This window comes from Cyprinodon tularosa, unplaced genomic scaffold, assembly GCF_016077235.1.
Source record: "Cyprinodon tularosa strain WSP-4 unplaced genomic scaffold, ASM1607723v1 ctg648, whole genome shotgun sequence".
NCBI lineage: Eukaryota > Metazoa > Chordata > Actinopteri > Cyprinodontiformes > Cyprinodontidae > Cyprinodon > Cyprinodon tularosa.
The window spans coordinates 1-15,700 of record NW_024039394.1 but is presented as its reverse complement, the minus strand read 5'-3'; the positions used below and the strand labels follow the sequence as shown (position 1 = coordinate 15,700).

Here is a 15,700-nt window from a genome sequence, read left to right as displayed (position 1 = left end):
TCCCAGTGATGCACATATAACACTGTTCATTCAGATATTCAGTCTGCTGATGTTGACGTCCGTCTGACCAGTGTTGTTTTCATCAACGATTATGTAATCATCTCATTGACGCTCCTTTTTTTCATGACAATAATGAAAACTGACGACCTGAACATGGATCTTTTATGACTAAAACATGACTAATCATAGGTTTGAGTTTTCATCAAAGAGATGAGACTAAATGAAAATCAGCAGGTGTCTAAAAAGCATCATTGATGCGTAATCAGCAAAGCAATATTACCTGTGCAGCTGCGTCCTGTTTGATCCTGCCGCCCACGCGTAGGTGGATCATGGCAGCAGAGGCAGGGGAAATAATCCGGAATCATCCGGTGCTGCGCGCTGAACTCTGACTAACTCCAATCTTCCAGCTGTGCAGAAATGCGTCTTTGCGTAGCTTAGCTCAGAGTCTGCGCTTTACGCTCCACTCTGATGGTTCGCTCTCAGCAGTACGGCTCTTCCTGCTCTCGCTACTTAATAGACTAGATGTGGCTGATCATCCTCTGCCAAGCATAAAAAATCCCTTTCTCTAACTATCAAGATTTTATTTGTTCCAGCTCACAATATGCTAAATATTCTTTAATTTCCTTCAAAAGGAATCTCTAAATTATATCCAAAGCAAATATTTCATTAAATTCTGTTTATTTCTGGATAAAGTTCCAGATGAAAAGGTTCATAGATCTTTGAATATTTCTCTCTCATTTTTCTCGTTTCTATTTAAATATGATGGAAATGTTTCCTTGTATTATCATTAAAACATTTTCTCTGTTTCCTTTAAATATTTCAACATTTTAGCAGCATATTCATTCAGTTTAGGTCTGGGTTGCCATGGCGTTACAAGACAATTATGTAGTTTCTCTCTGTATTTTTTATATCAAACCCTGTGAATTTAAATCTACTTTGACCCCTGAGCAGCAGGAACTGAGGGGGAAATTCTCAGAAATAAAATCAAAATCAACAAAGTAGGAAGTGTTTTCTTTGGGATGGAAAACTTTTATGATTAAAACCATTCTTTTATTGGACATTTTGTTAGCTTGTCTGTCTGCTATTTTAACCAATATGATGTGTTGAACTAGACCTGCTATTTGCAAATGTTAACTTTTTTTTGCAACTTAAAACTGACTAAAACCTTTTAAAGTTGTAATCAATTAAAACCAACTAAAACTATCACATCTTGTAATGACTAAAACGTGACTATACTAATAATAGATTTCATCCTGAAGAACAAAAATAAGACTAAATCTAATGAAGATGTCAGAAACAACACTATGTCTGAGTATATTTATATGAATGCCGACATCAAAAAACATTAGAAAAACACTTTATAAAAACAAAACAAAACATAATTTCATGTCCAGGTTTACTTTCTGTCCATAAATCTTGTCCTTCTTTTGTCCAGTATTGGGTCATAAAACCTACCGTACATAAATAATGAAGCAGTTTAATAATGGAGAAGCTATTTGTCAGCTTTATTTTTCTAATATATAAAAACTATTTATTTTCTGAGAATGTGTTTATTTAAGAGCGACTCTGCAAATGAACAAACATGTAGAAAACATAGACTATATTCTATTATTTTCCATGTGAATCCCAGATTATTCATTAATAATCTAGAAATAAGTAAAAATGTATTAAATCAAGTGTATTTACCCTTAATTTAAATAGGTAAATAAGATGATCTGCCGATGGAATGAGTATTTTTTACTCTTAAAATAATATAATTGAATAATATATGTTTTTAATAAGACAATGCAATTGTTTTTTCTTATTTTAACTGTAAATTGTCTTGTTCCATTGGCAAAGTGTCTCATTTACCGCCTCCATTCAAGACAAAATGCACTTATTTTAAGAACAAAATTTAAATTTTGTGCATTATTTTATTTTAAGTCCATATTATATTATTATGTTATTTTAAGAGTAAAAGTACTCATTCCATTAGCTGATCGTCTTATTTACCTACTTGAATTAAGATGAAATAAACTTGATTTAAGAAATGTTTGCTTATTTCTAGATAATTTCTAAATGAAGGCATCAGACGGCCACTGAATGCTCAGCAGCTCGTTTCTGACGTGCTGAGAATAACACTAATAATTAAACAGGGACTGTGGGACTTTATCCGCTGCCATCCTGTCTGCACGCCGCCACGTCAGCCGGCTGCTCAGCGCTTTCTTCACAGCAAATTATTCTCTCATCAGCTTTTATTTCCTTTATCTAAAATGTTGGTCTCATGCATCAGGATGCATGAAGCTCCTTTAATCCTAGCTGTTAGTGACGGATCTGTTAAAATATAGATGCTCAAGAATCTGCAGCACAATAGGAAAAAATCGAAATCTAGATAAGTCATTTTTTATCAAAATAAAAGCACCTGTTCTTGGATTGAGGCGTTTAAACAGACATTTTGCCAATGAAAAAATGTACATTTAAAATAAGAAAAAACAATTGTTTTTTTGAGCAGGTAAATATCTGATTTGCCAATGAATGAGTATTCTTGCCCTTAAAATAAGATAATTAGATAATATGCACTTGAAAAAAGACCATGCAATAGTTTTTTCTTATTTTAAATGTGACTTGTCTTGTTCGATTGTCAAACCGTCCCATTTACCTCCTCAACCCAAGAACAAATGCACTTATTTTAAGAAAAACGCACCCATTTAGATTTCATTTTTTTTCCAGTGAGACAATAAAACCTGTCAGAAATGAACGGACCCAGTGGTGGTGCTGGCTCGCCAGCAGCAGGGCGGCCATTACCCTCTAATTGTTAGTGTTTCTGCAGCGGTCGGTCGATTGAGCGTGACGGGGTCGGCCTGGTGGCTGTTCCAACCAATCGATAGCTGGCCATGGAGCTGCGGTGTAGAAACATTTAAGCCTAAAGTGCGTCGCTCCCTCTGGGCTCCAGCGGCTCATTGAGCGTGAAAGCAGCGGCTCCCGGCGGGCCGTTCCATTCTCTCCGCCTCTGATGCAGAGGTTTCAGTTCTGCTGGAAGCTGGAGAACAAGTGAACTTCCAGAAAGAGAAAGCTGCATAATTACAGCTTTCAGAGCCGCTCTGTGTTTTTATCACCTCCAACAAAAGACCCTTCCGACCGGGAGCCTTTTTTATGGCTAACTCTTTGTCTCTCGATGGAGCGGAAAGATCCGGCTGCTCTTATTGTATGGCGTGCATTTCAGGCGCTAACATGTAGCAGCAGAACAGAGGTGACCTTTAGAAAGAGCAAAGGGCAGCATGGAGTTTGTAGAAGTGGCTTTTCTGCACAAAGCTTTCAACCTTTCCCTTAAACTCGCTTCTCACTTCAAGCACTTTCACTCTGTCCAACTTTAATTGGCTGCATAGCAACAAGACATGCAGCTGCATTTATTCCTGCATTTCTTCCCATTTTGAAGAATCTTCTTTTTTTTATTCTTTAAAACCAAAAAAGCTGCATAAAACAAGTGAAACTTAATGGATTTAGCAACCATGGAGGACAAAGAATAGATATTTGTTACTGGATGAAACTGTCCTTAATGAGAACTGGACGGTTTTTGATTTTGTGAGTTTCTATTCAGTTTATTTCTATAGCTCCAATTCACATCATGTCATCTCAAGGCACTTTAAAGGTCACCACATCATCCAGTCAGATTGATTCAACATATTGGTTTTGCAACTTTATTAAACTTATTACTCACCCCTGTAGGGCTGGTAAACATGTTATTTAATCAGATTTAATCAGACTTTCTGTGGGAGATGAAAATGTGACTCGAGCTCAATTCATCTAAAATGATTATGGTGCTTTATGGCACAAGATTAGGAGAAGATCCAGAGAGCCTATAGTCTCTGGAGCCGCAGGCTGCAGATCTCTGGGCTCAGCGTTCCCCAACCATCATAACCCATCTTTGAGTTTTCTGGTTGAGCCGATTTGTTGATGAACTTTGTTTGAATTTATGAAGAAACTTTAACAGGAGCCAAGAAGCACTGACGCAGTAACCGACCAGTGTTTATCTAAAGAACCGTGAAGGTTTCTCATTTTTCTGAAGGTCCTAATTTGATCCAGATGGAAGGATCTAGACACAGATACTGAAAATAAACAGAACGGACGGAGGTTCTTCCTCCTGTCCACAGATTCAGGTTGGCCTCCTCTCTTCTACCACAGTCTGCATCTGAATATTCTTCATTCTGGTTCAGCATCATCCTCGCTGCAGGATGTTAGGTTTATTCAATGATGATTGTAGAATGAATGTGTGTATGCATATGAAACATTGAGAAAGGAGATGCTTCACTCTGCCTTGTGATTCACACAGTGGAGCATCCTGTCTTATGACCTGATCTTTCAGAACAATACTAGGGCTGCAACTAACGATTATTTTAAAAATCGATGAATCGGCCGATTATTTTTTCGATTAATCGATGAATCGGACAAAAAAAAATTTTTATATTAACCTCTTTATTCCAAAATAAACATTTTAGACAGAACAAACAAGCCCACAAGTACAGGTTGCTCATTAACTGTACTGGTGCAATATGAAAAATAAATGTTTGTGTAAAAACTACGCAAACTTACATGAGAAATGTAGCTGTACATCCACAAAATATAGGCTACTTTGTTTCATAAAGCGCAAAAAGAGACAGGCATTTTTGTTTTTTAAAGCCCCTAAGGGGTTCAACAATAGGTCCCCCCATTTCAACAAATGAGTTTTTTTAGACTAGAAGAGTTCTGCCTTTTAAGACAGGAAAGTATAGCAGTTAAAGTTGCTGCTTGAGAAAATACTGAACCATAGAGATAAAAATAGCCTGTGATTCAAATTATAAATTGTATTTGGAATAAAAATGACACATCCTCCAAAGACAGATATTTACATGGGAATGTGGCAGATAATTAATTGACATATTACTGATCTTGCTGGATTTTGTTCTGCTTTACTTCCATAAATTGCAGGATCTTCTTTTCTTTATCTTTGCCAGAAGATTTAAACTTTAAAAGCCTTGCCCTCATAATTTGCAAGTTAATTTATTTATAAAGAAAATATAAACGCTGCTTAAACAAATTTAAATGAAATTAAAAGTAAAATAAGTAGCCAACCTTATCACTGTCTGTAACCTACTAACAAGGTAAGGAAAGCATCAGATGAGCTACCTGAGAAACTAACGTTACGTTTCCCCACTTTAAAATGAAACAAACAAGGTTACTCATCATGCTGATCAGCTCTCTTCTCTGCCATTGAAGGCTCCAACGTGTTTTCTTTTCAGGTGCTGCGTCATAACAGTGGTGCTTCCGTGCCATGTTCATTTGTTTTTACAAAAGTTGCATGTTACGACTTTTTTCACTTTACAAAGCGCCGGCTATTTTAATTATTGTGATCAATTTGCGCCGTCAATCCCGGCGCATGCGCGCTTCATTTGCAGTCTGGACGCTGAGGGTTAACTCCTCACTAAAATCCTGCGGCTCTGACTGAGAGGGATTCCTGTGGGAGAGGGAAAAAGGCGTTGGGATGGGGGAGGCGCCCCAAGGCAGGCAAAAGCCGCCAGTGACACCGTAAAAAGTCGCCAGATTTGTCGCTAGTCGCTTTTTTGAAAAATAGTCGCTGGAGGGGTCTGAAAAGTCGCTGAGTTGGCAACACTGCAACTGCGGCGCTGACTCGCTCCGCCATATTTTTTTTTCTTCCCCCGGTTGACGGCGGCGGCGGATGACGCATTAATCGCGCGACACAACTAATCGATGATTAAATTCATTGCCAACGCTTTTAAAAGTCGATTTTTATCGATTTTATCGATTCGTTGTTGCAGCCCTAAACAATACTCTGTTTTGTAACCATGTGTTATGTTCTGTTAATAAATAAGGCACTGCAAGGAGGGGGGTCGGAGAGAGAGAGTGGGAGTGTTGGGTTTGGCTCTTTCCCCTTCTGCAGAAGCTGTTTGAGAATCCCTTTCTGTGTGAACTCAGTCCTTCTTTTACGAACCTACATTTTTGAACCGAACACAGGATCAGTCTGGTGATTCGTTTTTTAGCAGTTCTCAGTCCTGATACTGCAGCAGTGTCCTGCATGCTTCTAGACGTCTCACCTAGTTTAAATGATGCATGACTTCCCCAGCTGCAATCAAGCAAGCAGACGGCTGGAACATGCAGGGGAGCAGGATGGAGACACCTGCTCCATCAGATGAATGTTGAAACCAGGGCAATCGTCTCCAGATGAAGCTGCAGGGGCCCAAATATCAGTAGTTATTGTACGTCTCCTTTTTTAGAATCCATTTTGTTTTAGCTCGCTGTACATAGAACAGAGACAGCTTCATAAGTTCAAAGGTCACTCGGCTTCCAGCTGCTCCTCGAAGGGAGTTTTCATCTGGCTGCTCACTGCTTTGACCTGAAGAAACCATCACAGCACCTTCAGCAGGGCCAATCAGGGGAACCTCTCTGCATGTCCGCCTCCCTGCTGACATGTTCCCTCTTAGCACAGCTTCTCCGTCCTGCTTGAAGCGCTGATTGGGGCCTCCAGTAGCGGGAGGCAGCTGCAGAGTCCGATTTATAGCGCTGGGGAATAAAAGGCCAGTTGGTATGTAAATAAATCAGCTTCATGGAGGACCTCCATGCTAAACGCATGGATTTCCTCCTGATGAGTCCTGTGAATCTTCATTAACGCTCCCAGCTGTTCTCAGCTTCATGCTGATATCTGATGGAGGGAAGGTGGTTGTTTCTTCAGCTGTGTGGTTGCAGGAAGGTTTGCTGCTCCCTGCTGCAACCTGAACGCACCACGTCTTCCTCTCTAGCCGCCGCTGACTTTTCACAGCGACTCCGCTGGATGAGGAGCAGCTCTTGGCTGAGAGATTCGGGCGGCTCAGCTGAAACGACTTTCCTTAGATCCACAGATTATTGCTTCCCTTTGAGTTTTTACAAAGTTTTGTTTCACCAAAAAGTAAAAAAATGGTAGGAGCTGCGTTTGCTGCTGCGGCTTGTTTCTGTGAATCCTGCAGGGAGGCCGCTGAGTTTCTGTTTTCAGGCGCTTTGAGTAAAGAGTCACTAAAAGCTTCTTTAAAATGCCTCCAGGAAAGTCGAACATTTTTCTCCCCACGTGAACGAGACCTTTAAAAGGTTCCTGCCGACTCTGCCGAGTTCTGCAGGATTATTTTTTTTTTTAGATCCAACTCCAATCTTATCATTAATAAAACAATAATTAATTGTTCAAGATGCTGCAAAGTTAAATATGACACTGTTGCCATTAGTTATAAAACTAAGAAAATAAAGTTATCATTAAAAAGCTCTGATGTTGCAGAGGCTGCATTCATGATCAGAGGCGTCAAGCAACAAAGTACAAATACTTCATTCCCTTACTTCTGTAGTAATGTTGATTATCTGTAATTTACTGAAGTAATTATTTTACTTTTTACTTTAGTTTTGTTAAATTTAAGCTCATTTTCATTCTGGCCTGTTGGTATTTAAAAAAATTAAAAACATCAAAATAATAATTAGTTTCATCCAGACAATTAATGTCTTTGTGGTTGGACTCGGTGCTGCCCCAACTTGTTGCTCACCACCTAACAAAATAAATCGTTTTTCCAGATGATGCAAAGATAAATGTGACTCTGTTACCATTAGTTCTAAAACTAAGAAAATGAAGTCTAAGGAAGTTATCATCCAGAATAGTAGAAAAATGTTCCTTTAACAGGGTAGAGCAGTAAAACTTCTGGCATTAACATTTTTTTCGGCATTACTTTTATACTTTAAATCCTCTTTCCCACTGAAAATTAACTGATGTTTTTCAAACATGCGTGGACCCGCTAACAATCAGCATTTGGATCCCTTCCCATTGGCATAAAAAGCTGGTCTAGCCCCTCGCTGGCAGCTGCGTGGCCTCTATCCCACCACGGCTGCATGTCTGGTGACATCATCATCCTGGGTTAAGGCTGGTTTATGCTCTGAAACCAGGTCGTCTTCTTGTATGTCGCAGTTAACACAGATATGTCCCGCCCCCTTCCGCTGACACTCTGCTACACCTCTCCAAAATTGCAGGTGACCTCAGACAGTGCCGCAGGCATCTGATTGGTCAAATCTACATCCGCTCTACACTATGCGTATTTCCTGTTTGGTTCCTTACCGGCTTTTTTTCTTAGTCTGACCGCCATTGTGAGAAACGAATGGTGAAGATGGACCAGCTAGCAGAACGAGGTGCGTGAGACGCTGGGACCCTTTTTCCGCCTGGATCCCCGCTCTTTTTGGCCCTCACATCCCTCCGTTGTCGCACAAACTTGCCCCCACTTCCTCACCTCCTCTGCCGTATCTAGACCCACAGCTAGTTCCTGATTGGACCTCTGGCGTTGTGGCGTGGAATAACAGTGCAGACCACGCCTCAATATTGAGCAAAAATAAAAATATATGCGACACACTGCTGTGGGAGGATAACCAGGCCTTAGAATTGATATCATCGGTGCGATCAGGGATGTAAACAATGGACAGTAACATGGAAGGAAGCCAGGGCGTAGTCGGTGTGCTTTATTCTTTCTCTCTATTATCTGTCTGAATCCCTCTAACTAGAGCTGCTCCATGTTTATCCAATGGAAACACAGTTGTTTCTGCTTCTTCGATCAGAAGCGACTGGCGCCGCAAGTTGATGTTCGTATGTTGCGTTCAATGGTATCACGTAATTTAGCGGGTCAACTGGTGTTCCCACAGGTTGTGTTCCCCGTCGCTTGCCGAGTGGTTTGACCCGGGTAGACAACGTTTCCAAAGTTGATTTGTTGTTAAAGCATGAAAGTTTTTAACCAATCAAGATTTAGCATTGTGCATTAATGGCTTTGAGATGATTTCAGTTTAAAGAAGTGCTTTTATAGATGAAATGATTCCAAGGTTCTGCCTTCATTGGTTCAAACAGGAAACATCCTGGTCTGACTGATTCTTACTGAATAAATAGGTTGTTTTTCTTGACCTAAATGATTAATGGAGCTTCTGTTTTTTAGACAAACGTAAACGAGGCAGTGAAACCTTAATGAATGTCGACTCTGCGTGATTTATTCCATAATTAGCACTTGTGGCGTTGCTGAAAGTGTGATGGTGATTATGGAGCATTGCTGGATGACTCCAGTCGCTCTATAGATCCGTTTCCTGCCAACATCAGTTTATTTTTAAACGTCCAGCATGAACTCTGATGTGTGAACCGCTCGGGGCGCCGCCATTAACTCCTTCACTGCTGAGGAACCTTTACTGCACAAAGAGGAAAATATTAAGAAGGCAGTTTTTCCTAAAAAAAAAAAAAAAAAATAAGTCCTTAATTTAAGCAGGTAAGACCAGCCAATGGAATAATATGATTTAAGTTAAAGATAGGAAAAAAGTTAAGTTATTTCATTTCAGCGTGTAGGGGTGAGTATTGGCATGATTGTTACGATATTAGTAGCTATATTTTTCCCAGCTATCAAAATGAATTCTATTCAGTTTATTTCTATAGAGCCAATTCACAACACGTCATCTCAGGTCACTTTCCAGTTCACCAGATCATCCAGTAAGTTTTCTGTCTAAAGAAAACCAGCTGATTGCATCGACTCATTGACTCTTCAGCAATCCCTCACACTAAGCATGCTTGTAGCGACAGTGGAGAGGAAAAACTCCCTTTGAACAGGAAGAAACCTCCAGCAGAACCAGGCTCAGTGTGAGCGGCCATCTGCTGAGGCCCACTGGGGTTCAAGGAGACAGAAGCAGACATAGAAAAAGAAGCATAGATACAAAAGGCAACTGTCAACCAGCTCCACAGGCGGCCCCGTCCAGGAAACACACAGCCAGGCAGACGAGCTCCGAGCCAGCTCCCATGTCAGAGGATGAAGAGAGCACATCCAGTTAGTCACAGTCAGAGAAACAGGACTACACTGGAAAACAGGCCAAGCTCCAACATCTAGAAACAAAGGTGTTGATGGCAGCAGCACAGCTGATATTTCTCTCCAGGATGGAGTCACAGCCAAACAGGAACAGACCAGATGAAGCTACTATGAGAAAAAGCAGAGAGAGCAGAACGTTAGAGATTGAACTAATAGATTCTGCAGAGTGGGAGAATAGAGATAGAATGAAGCAGAATGATGAAAAAGGGGTCCCTATGTCCTCCAGCAGTCTAAGCCTATAGCAGCAGAACTATAGAGATAGCTCAGGATAACCTGAGCCACTCTAACTAGAAGCTTTATCAATATATATTTCTCTAAAATTAAATGTATAGATAAAAAGGCAAGTGCTGTAAATGTTTATCAGAAGATTTTGATCATTCAGTTATTTTGGTCTCCATGTTGTTTGGGGTTTGAGTCGGTCCACATCTTCCACTGTGACTGCCTCAGCTACAGATTTGGCGCTGTACCGCACACCTAAAGGGCTCCACAGCGCCACCTGCCAGAGTGGGGGTGCAGAGGTAGCCCATTTTCCCCTCATTGATTTGGGTAAAAATGTTTAGTTAAAAAAAAAATCCATACTATGAAATGAAAAATCTATTTCATATCAGGCAGCCTAAAATCACGATATATAGCCAAGATGTTTTTTTCCCTCCCACACCCCTACCACTGTATAATATCTAACTATTGTTACACTGGAGGATCATCTTATCTACCTGCTGAAATTAAGGACAAATACAGTTTTTTGTTTATTTAAGAATAAGGCTGAAACAATTAATCAGATTAATCAATTACTGAACGATCAACGACATATTTAGTAATCGATTAATCGTTAACTGGAGCGACCCACTTACAGCAGGAATTATAAGAAAATAAAAAATATATATAAATATTTTGCATTTAAGATCAAAAATACTTTATGTTGGGCAATCTGCTCTATCCAGAACTCCTCAAGTGGAAAAGTTTTAGCTTCACTTGGCTTAATTTAATCAAAAGTCTTCTTAAAGGAAGGCTATCAAATTATTAATCGATTAATCAAAAAGATAATCAACAGATTAATCGATTTGCAACATCATCATTTGTTAGTTGCAGCCCTAGTTAAAATCTTCAGTAGTTGATGTTGGATGAAGCTCTCCCTGAAATCTGATTCTCATTCTGCTGCTTGGTTCTTAAAATCCTGGTTTTCTGAAATCTGATTCTCATTCTGCTGCTTGGTTCTTAAAATCCTGGTTTTGTGGTTTGATTTGCTAAGATTTCAGTTTTTAAGCGCAGGAAAGATCAAAGGTTTACTTCTTCTGTCATCATTTAATCACTTAAAGCTTCTGCAGGACTGATTCAGCCTCCATTTATCACGGATCTTTTTCTTTTCTGCCCAGTACGTGGAGGCCATCAGCAACAAGCAGAGTGAGCTGGACCAGTACATCGCTAAGGGCTACAAGAACGCTCTGTCTGAGGAGAGGAGGAGGTATTGCTTCCTGGTGGACCGCCAGTGTGCCGTGGCCAGCAACAGCAGCGCGTACCACAGCAAGGTGAGAACTAGGAGGGGTGTGGGTCCTGATTCCTGCCGCACAGCAGCGGAGAAGGATTTAGGAAGGATTGCTGAACGGATGACGGCAAAAGTCTGAGACGTCTTCATCAGGGATGGATTTACCATTAGGAAAAACTAGGCAGTTGCCTCAGTAATCAATTAATCATTAACTGGAGGACAGAGACTCTAAAATGTGCCTTTTGCTGGCAGACCGACCCAATTGAGAAAAAAATATATAAATATTTTGCATTGGAGATAAAAAATAACTTTTTCTTCCTTTTAAGGAACCTTTGGCTATCCGATTATTAATCGATTAATCGAAAGAAATAATCAACAGATTTATCGCTCATCTGAATAATCTTTAGTTGCAGCCCGTTTCAACATTAAAGTTCTTTAATTTTACTCTTAATGTCACTAAATCCATGTTTATTCCTCATCATTAATTTAAATTAGTAGCTCCCTCTGTGACCTTACTGCCGGTTTGAACCGTCACTCCAAACCTTAGTTACATGAACGGAAGGATTCAGCGAATGATTCCTTTGAACAAATGATTTTTAGAACTGATTCGCTTCACTAAAAAGGAATCACCAGAGCTGCTTCATGGATAATCAGTAGAAAGTTGGTTTATGTGCGTCAGGTTGTTATAAAATCGCCTTCATTAATTCAGTTTTGGTCCAGATCATCCGAGTCAGCCAATCAGAGCTCAGCATCATTAACAGTCTGAGCCCCTCCTGCTTCCTGCCTGAATGGCTTCACATGTGGAGGAGGAGGATGAGGAGGAGGAAGGCGGCGGGGATAATGACCTACTTCTGCAGGAACACTTGGTTCTGAGTGGCTGTGTGGGTGAAAGTGTCTGAATGAGTGACTGATAGACGGGAGGCGGAAGCAGCGAACGCAAACTGCTGATGGATGATTAGACATCAGAAAGGGATGAAATTAGACCGCCAGCTGCCCTGATGCCACAAAACAACAGGAGGGGTTTTCTCTCTTGGCAACGCAACAAACTTGTCAGTTTCTCTGTGTTTGAGATGTTTTTCTCTTCAAAGCTGCGTGTCGGGGTCAGAACGAGCCGCCGCCTCAGTCAGAGCGCTGCCACTACCCACAGATGGGCTCATCTTCTAATGTTTAGGATTTAGAGAAGCTAAATTGTTCCTTAGCTGTGGCTGCAGACCAGGTGACGGTCCGGTTTCTGCTCTCAGACAGCAGGGAGATGGTAATAAAGCTGATTATCTTCACGCCGGTAGAGGCACCGACCACCTACGCTCCCTCGCTGCGATCTGACAGGCTAACGGGGGTCGCAGTAACTCATCGCTCTCACCAGCAGCAAAGATCCTCTCAGAGAAAGTTTGCAGATCACAGAGAAACAGAACTTGTCGTTCCTCTGTCTCAGTGATCAGACTTTCCTCGTGTGACCGTGAGATGATCCCACCAGGCGCCGCAGCAGGACTCTCCTCGGCCTGTACCGTTTCTGGATGATGATGATGATGCAGATGATGTCTTTTACATAACCGTCCTGCTGTATAATGCATGGACACTCTGCAGCGCTGAGAGCCTCTTTCACGTGTGATTCATCCCTCTGGCTGCGCATCAGCAGAGCAGAATCTCTCCACTTCCTGCCAGTTCACTTTCAAACATTTCATCAGTTCTATTCAGTTTATTTCTATAGATCCAATTCCCATCATGTCATCTCAGGTCACTTTCCAGTTCAATGGATCATCCAGTCAGATTGATTCAAAGTTTTCTATCTAAGGAAAACCAGCTGATTGCATCGACTCATTGACTCTTCAGCAATCCCTCACACTAAGCATGCTTGTAGCGACAGTGGAGAGGAAAAACTCCCTTTGAACAGGAAGAAACCTCCAGCAGAACCAGGCTCAGTGTGAGCGGCCATCTGCTGAGGCCCACTGGGGTTCAAGGAGACAGAAGCAGACATAGAAAAAGAAGCATAGATACAAAAGGCAACTGTCAACCAGCTCCACAGGCGGCCCCGTCCAGGAAACACACAGCCAGGCAGACGAGCTCCGAGCCAGCTCCCATGTCAGAGGATGAAGAGAGCACATCCAGTTAGTCACAGTCAGAGAAACAGGACTACACTGGAAAACAGGCCAAGCTCCAACATCTAGGAACAAAGGTGTTGATGGCAGCAGCACAGCTGATATTTCTCTCCAGGATGGAGTCACAGCCAAACAGGAACAGACCAGATGAAGCTACTATGAGAAAAAGCAGAGAGAGCAGAACGTTAGAGATTGAACTAACAGATTCTGCAGAGTGGGAGAATAGAGATAGAATGAAGCAGAATGATGAAAAAGGGGTCCCTATGTCCTCCAGCAGTCTAAGCCTATAGCAGCAGAACTATAGAGATAGCTCAGGATAACCTGAGCCACTCTAACTAGAAGATTCATCAAAAAGGAAAGTTTTAAGCCTAGCCTTAAAAGTAGACAGGGTGTCTGCCTCACGGACTAAAACTGGTAGTTGGTTCCACAGGAGAGGAGCCTGATAACTAAAAGATCTGCCTCCCATTCTACTTTTAGAAATTCTAGGAACCACTAGTAAACCTGCAGATTGAGAGCGAGGTGCTCTGTTATGTACCCTATGAGCTAATCCTCTTTCAGACCCCCCCCCCATTCTAAAACAGGTTGACTTTATTCAATTTCTGCCCTTCCTTTAGTTGACATCCATTATTTCTGCTAGTCTATAAAAACGGAACTCTGTCTAATCAGAGCGTTTCTTCTTAACTTAAAAAGCAAAACCAAAAATAAGACTTGAAAATAAAACTTGAATCATTTATTTTCCAGAAGTTGTTTTTTCACTAAAGCCAAACTGTGTAGACGTTCATTTTTAATTTGCTTTAGTTTAAATCCAGATTTGATCAGAGTAGAAATGTTTCCAGATTAAGGCTTTTTTGTAACGGCAGAATGTGATCCAAACAGGCCTCCGTATGACTCCTCTGTGTTTCAGGGGAAGGAGCTCCTCTCCCAGAAACTTCCGGTGTGGCAGCAGGCGTGCGCTGAACCCACCAAGCTGCCGGACAGAGCCATGTTCCTGGCCCAGCAGATGAGCGGAGCAGCGGGCGCCCTCCATCCCGCCATCTCTGAGCATATCTCCGGGGCTAAACCTCTGCCGGTGCCTCCAGAGCTGGCCGGCTTCCGGGGCGCCGCCGCCATGGGACAGCAGGTCGGTTTCTCCTGCAACCTTCCTTTGATCCAGTGGGAGTTTTATTCAGGCAGCGTCTGATCAGTCGCTTTAAATCTGCAGTTTGAGATCAGATTGAAGTGGAGAACCGAATGGAGCTAAAGAGGTTTGGTTTAGTTAGGCGGATCCAGCCTGGAGCAGAGTGAATTATGTTTTTAGGAGAGTTTTCTTTGTTTAGAGGAGACTTGAAAACTCCTGGACATTTTTACTCTCAGTCTAAGGAACAATAAATTTAGATTTGGTAAGGATCATGTGGCAGATTTATTCACAATATGGGGCAGAATTTGTTGCTTGGCGGATGTTTATGCGAGACGTCTTTTCTAGTTAATATTCTGAACCATGACAGACTGATTCTGTTTTAGCTGCAGCTTATTCTCCCGACACCTGCTCACGTTTATCTATTATAGAAATGGCCAAAACACAGTCACATGGTGTTTCATCCACACGCCTTTCAAATGGGGCTTTATATATTTCTAAAACAGGTTTCAAAATGATTTATGCACAAACTACTTGCATAAATAATAAATACTTTTTGTTTTATAGCCGTGTAAATAAATAAAAGGAGATTTAAAATTCCACCTGGCATATGTGACTTTGCGGAGTAATGCAACAGCAGGTATCAATTTTTAGCCCCACCCCCTAAAGGCCAGCATCATTGGAAACTAGAGGCTCAGACCTTTCCAAGGAGGGGTCAGAGGTCATTGTGCAACCACTTCAGGTGATGAAACCGACATGTGTTTCATAAGCTTGCTCTGTTCAGTTTGGTGATATTATTGGTAAATTTAAATAAAACGACTAAATCTTAGGAGCAAAGGCTTTGCCTTATGTAGAAGGTCTCCAATAATGGAAATAAGCATATTTGTCTGAGCAGATTCCCTTTTATAAGTGGAAAAATGCATTTTTGCCAAAATCCCATTTCCTCCTAGCACAATGTACACTAAAACCTTTGTGCAACAAACCTGCTTCAACTGATTCAGTTCAACTTTGCTTGACTTATAGTCAAGATGTGGATCTATAAAGTCTGAGGGTTCATCCAGAGTTTCAAATTGGTTTTCATGGTGTTTTTCAGTGTTTATTTTGGGTCAAAATTGGCCAGGATAGATATTTTTCATTTCTCTTT

General features: G+C 41.2%; 1 protein-coding gene across 1 annotated transcript in view; it reads left to right on the top strand.

The window, feature by feature from the left end:
- The window catches only part of LOC119799086 (brain-specific angiogenesis inhibitor 1-associated protein 2-like), a 55,277-nt gene extending 40,640 nt beyond the window's left edge, over positions 1 to 14,637 (top strand). Inside the window, exons 8-9 of the mRNA XM_038308814.1 lie at positions 11,237 to 11,389; positions 14,347 to 14,637. Of these exons, the coding sequence (XP_038164742.1) occupies positions 11,237 to 11,389; positions 14,347 to 14,622 (429 nt within the window). The 3' untranslated portion in view covers positions 14,623 to 14,637. The remainder of the gene's footprint in view (positions 1 to 11,236; positions 11,390 to 14,346) is intronic.
- Positions 14,638 to 15,700: the final 1,063 nt, after the last annotated feature.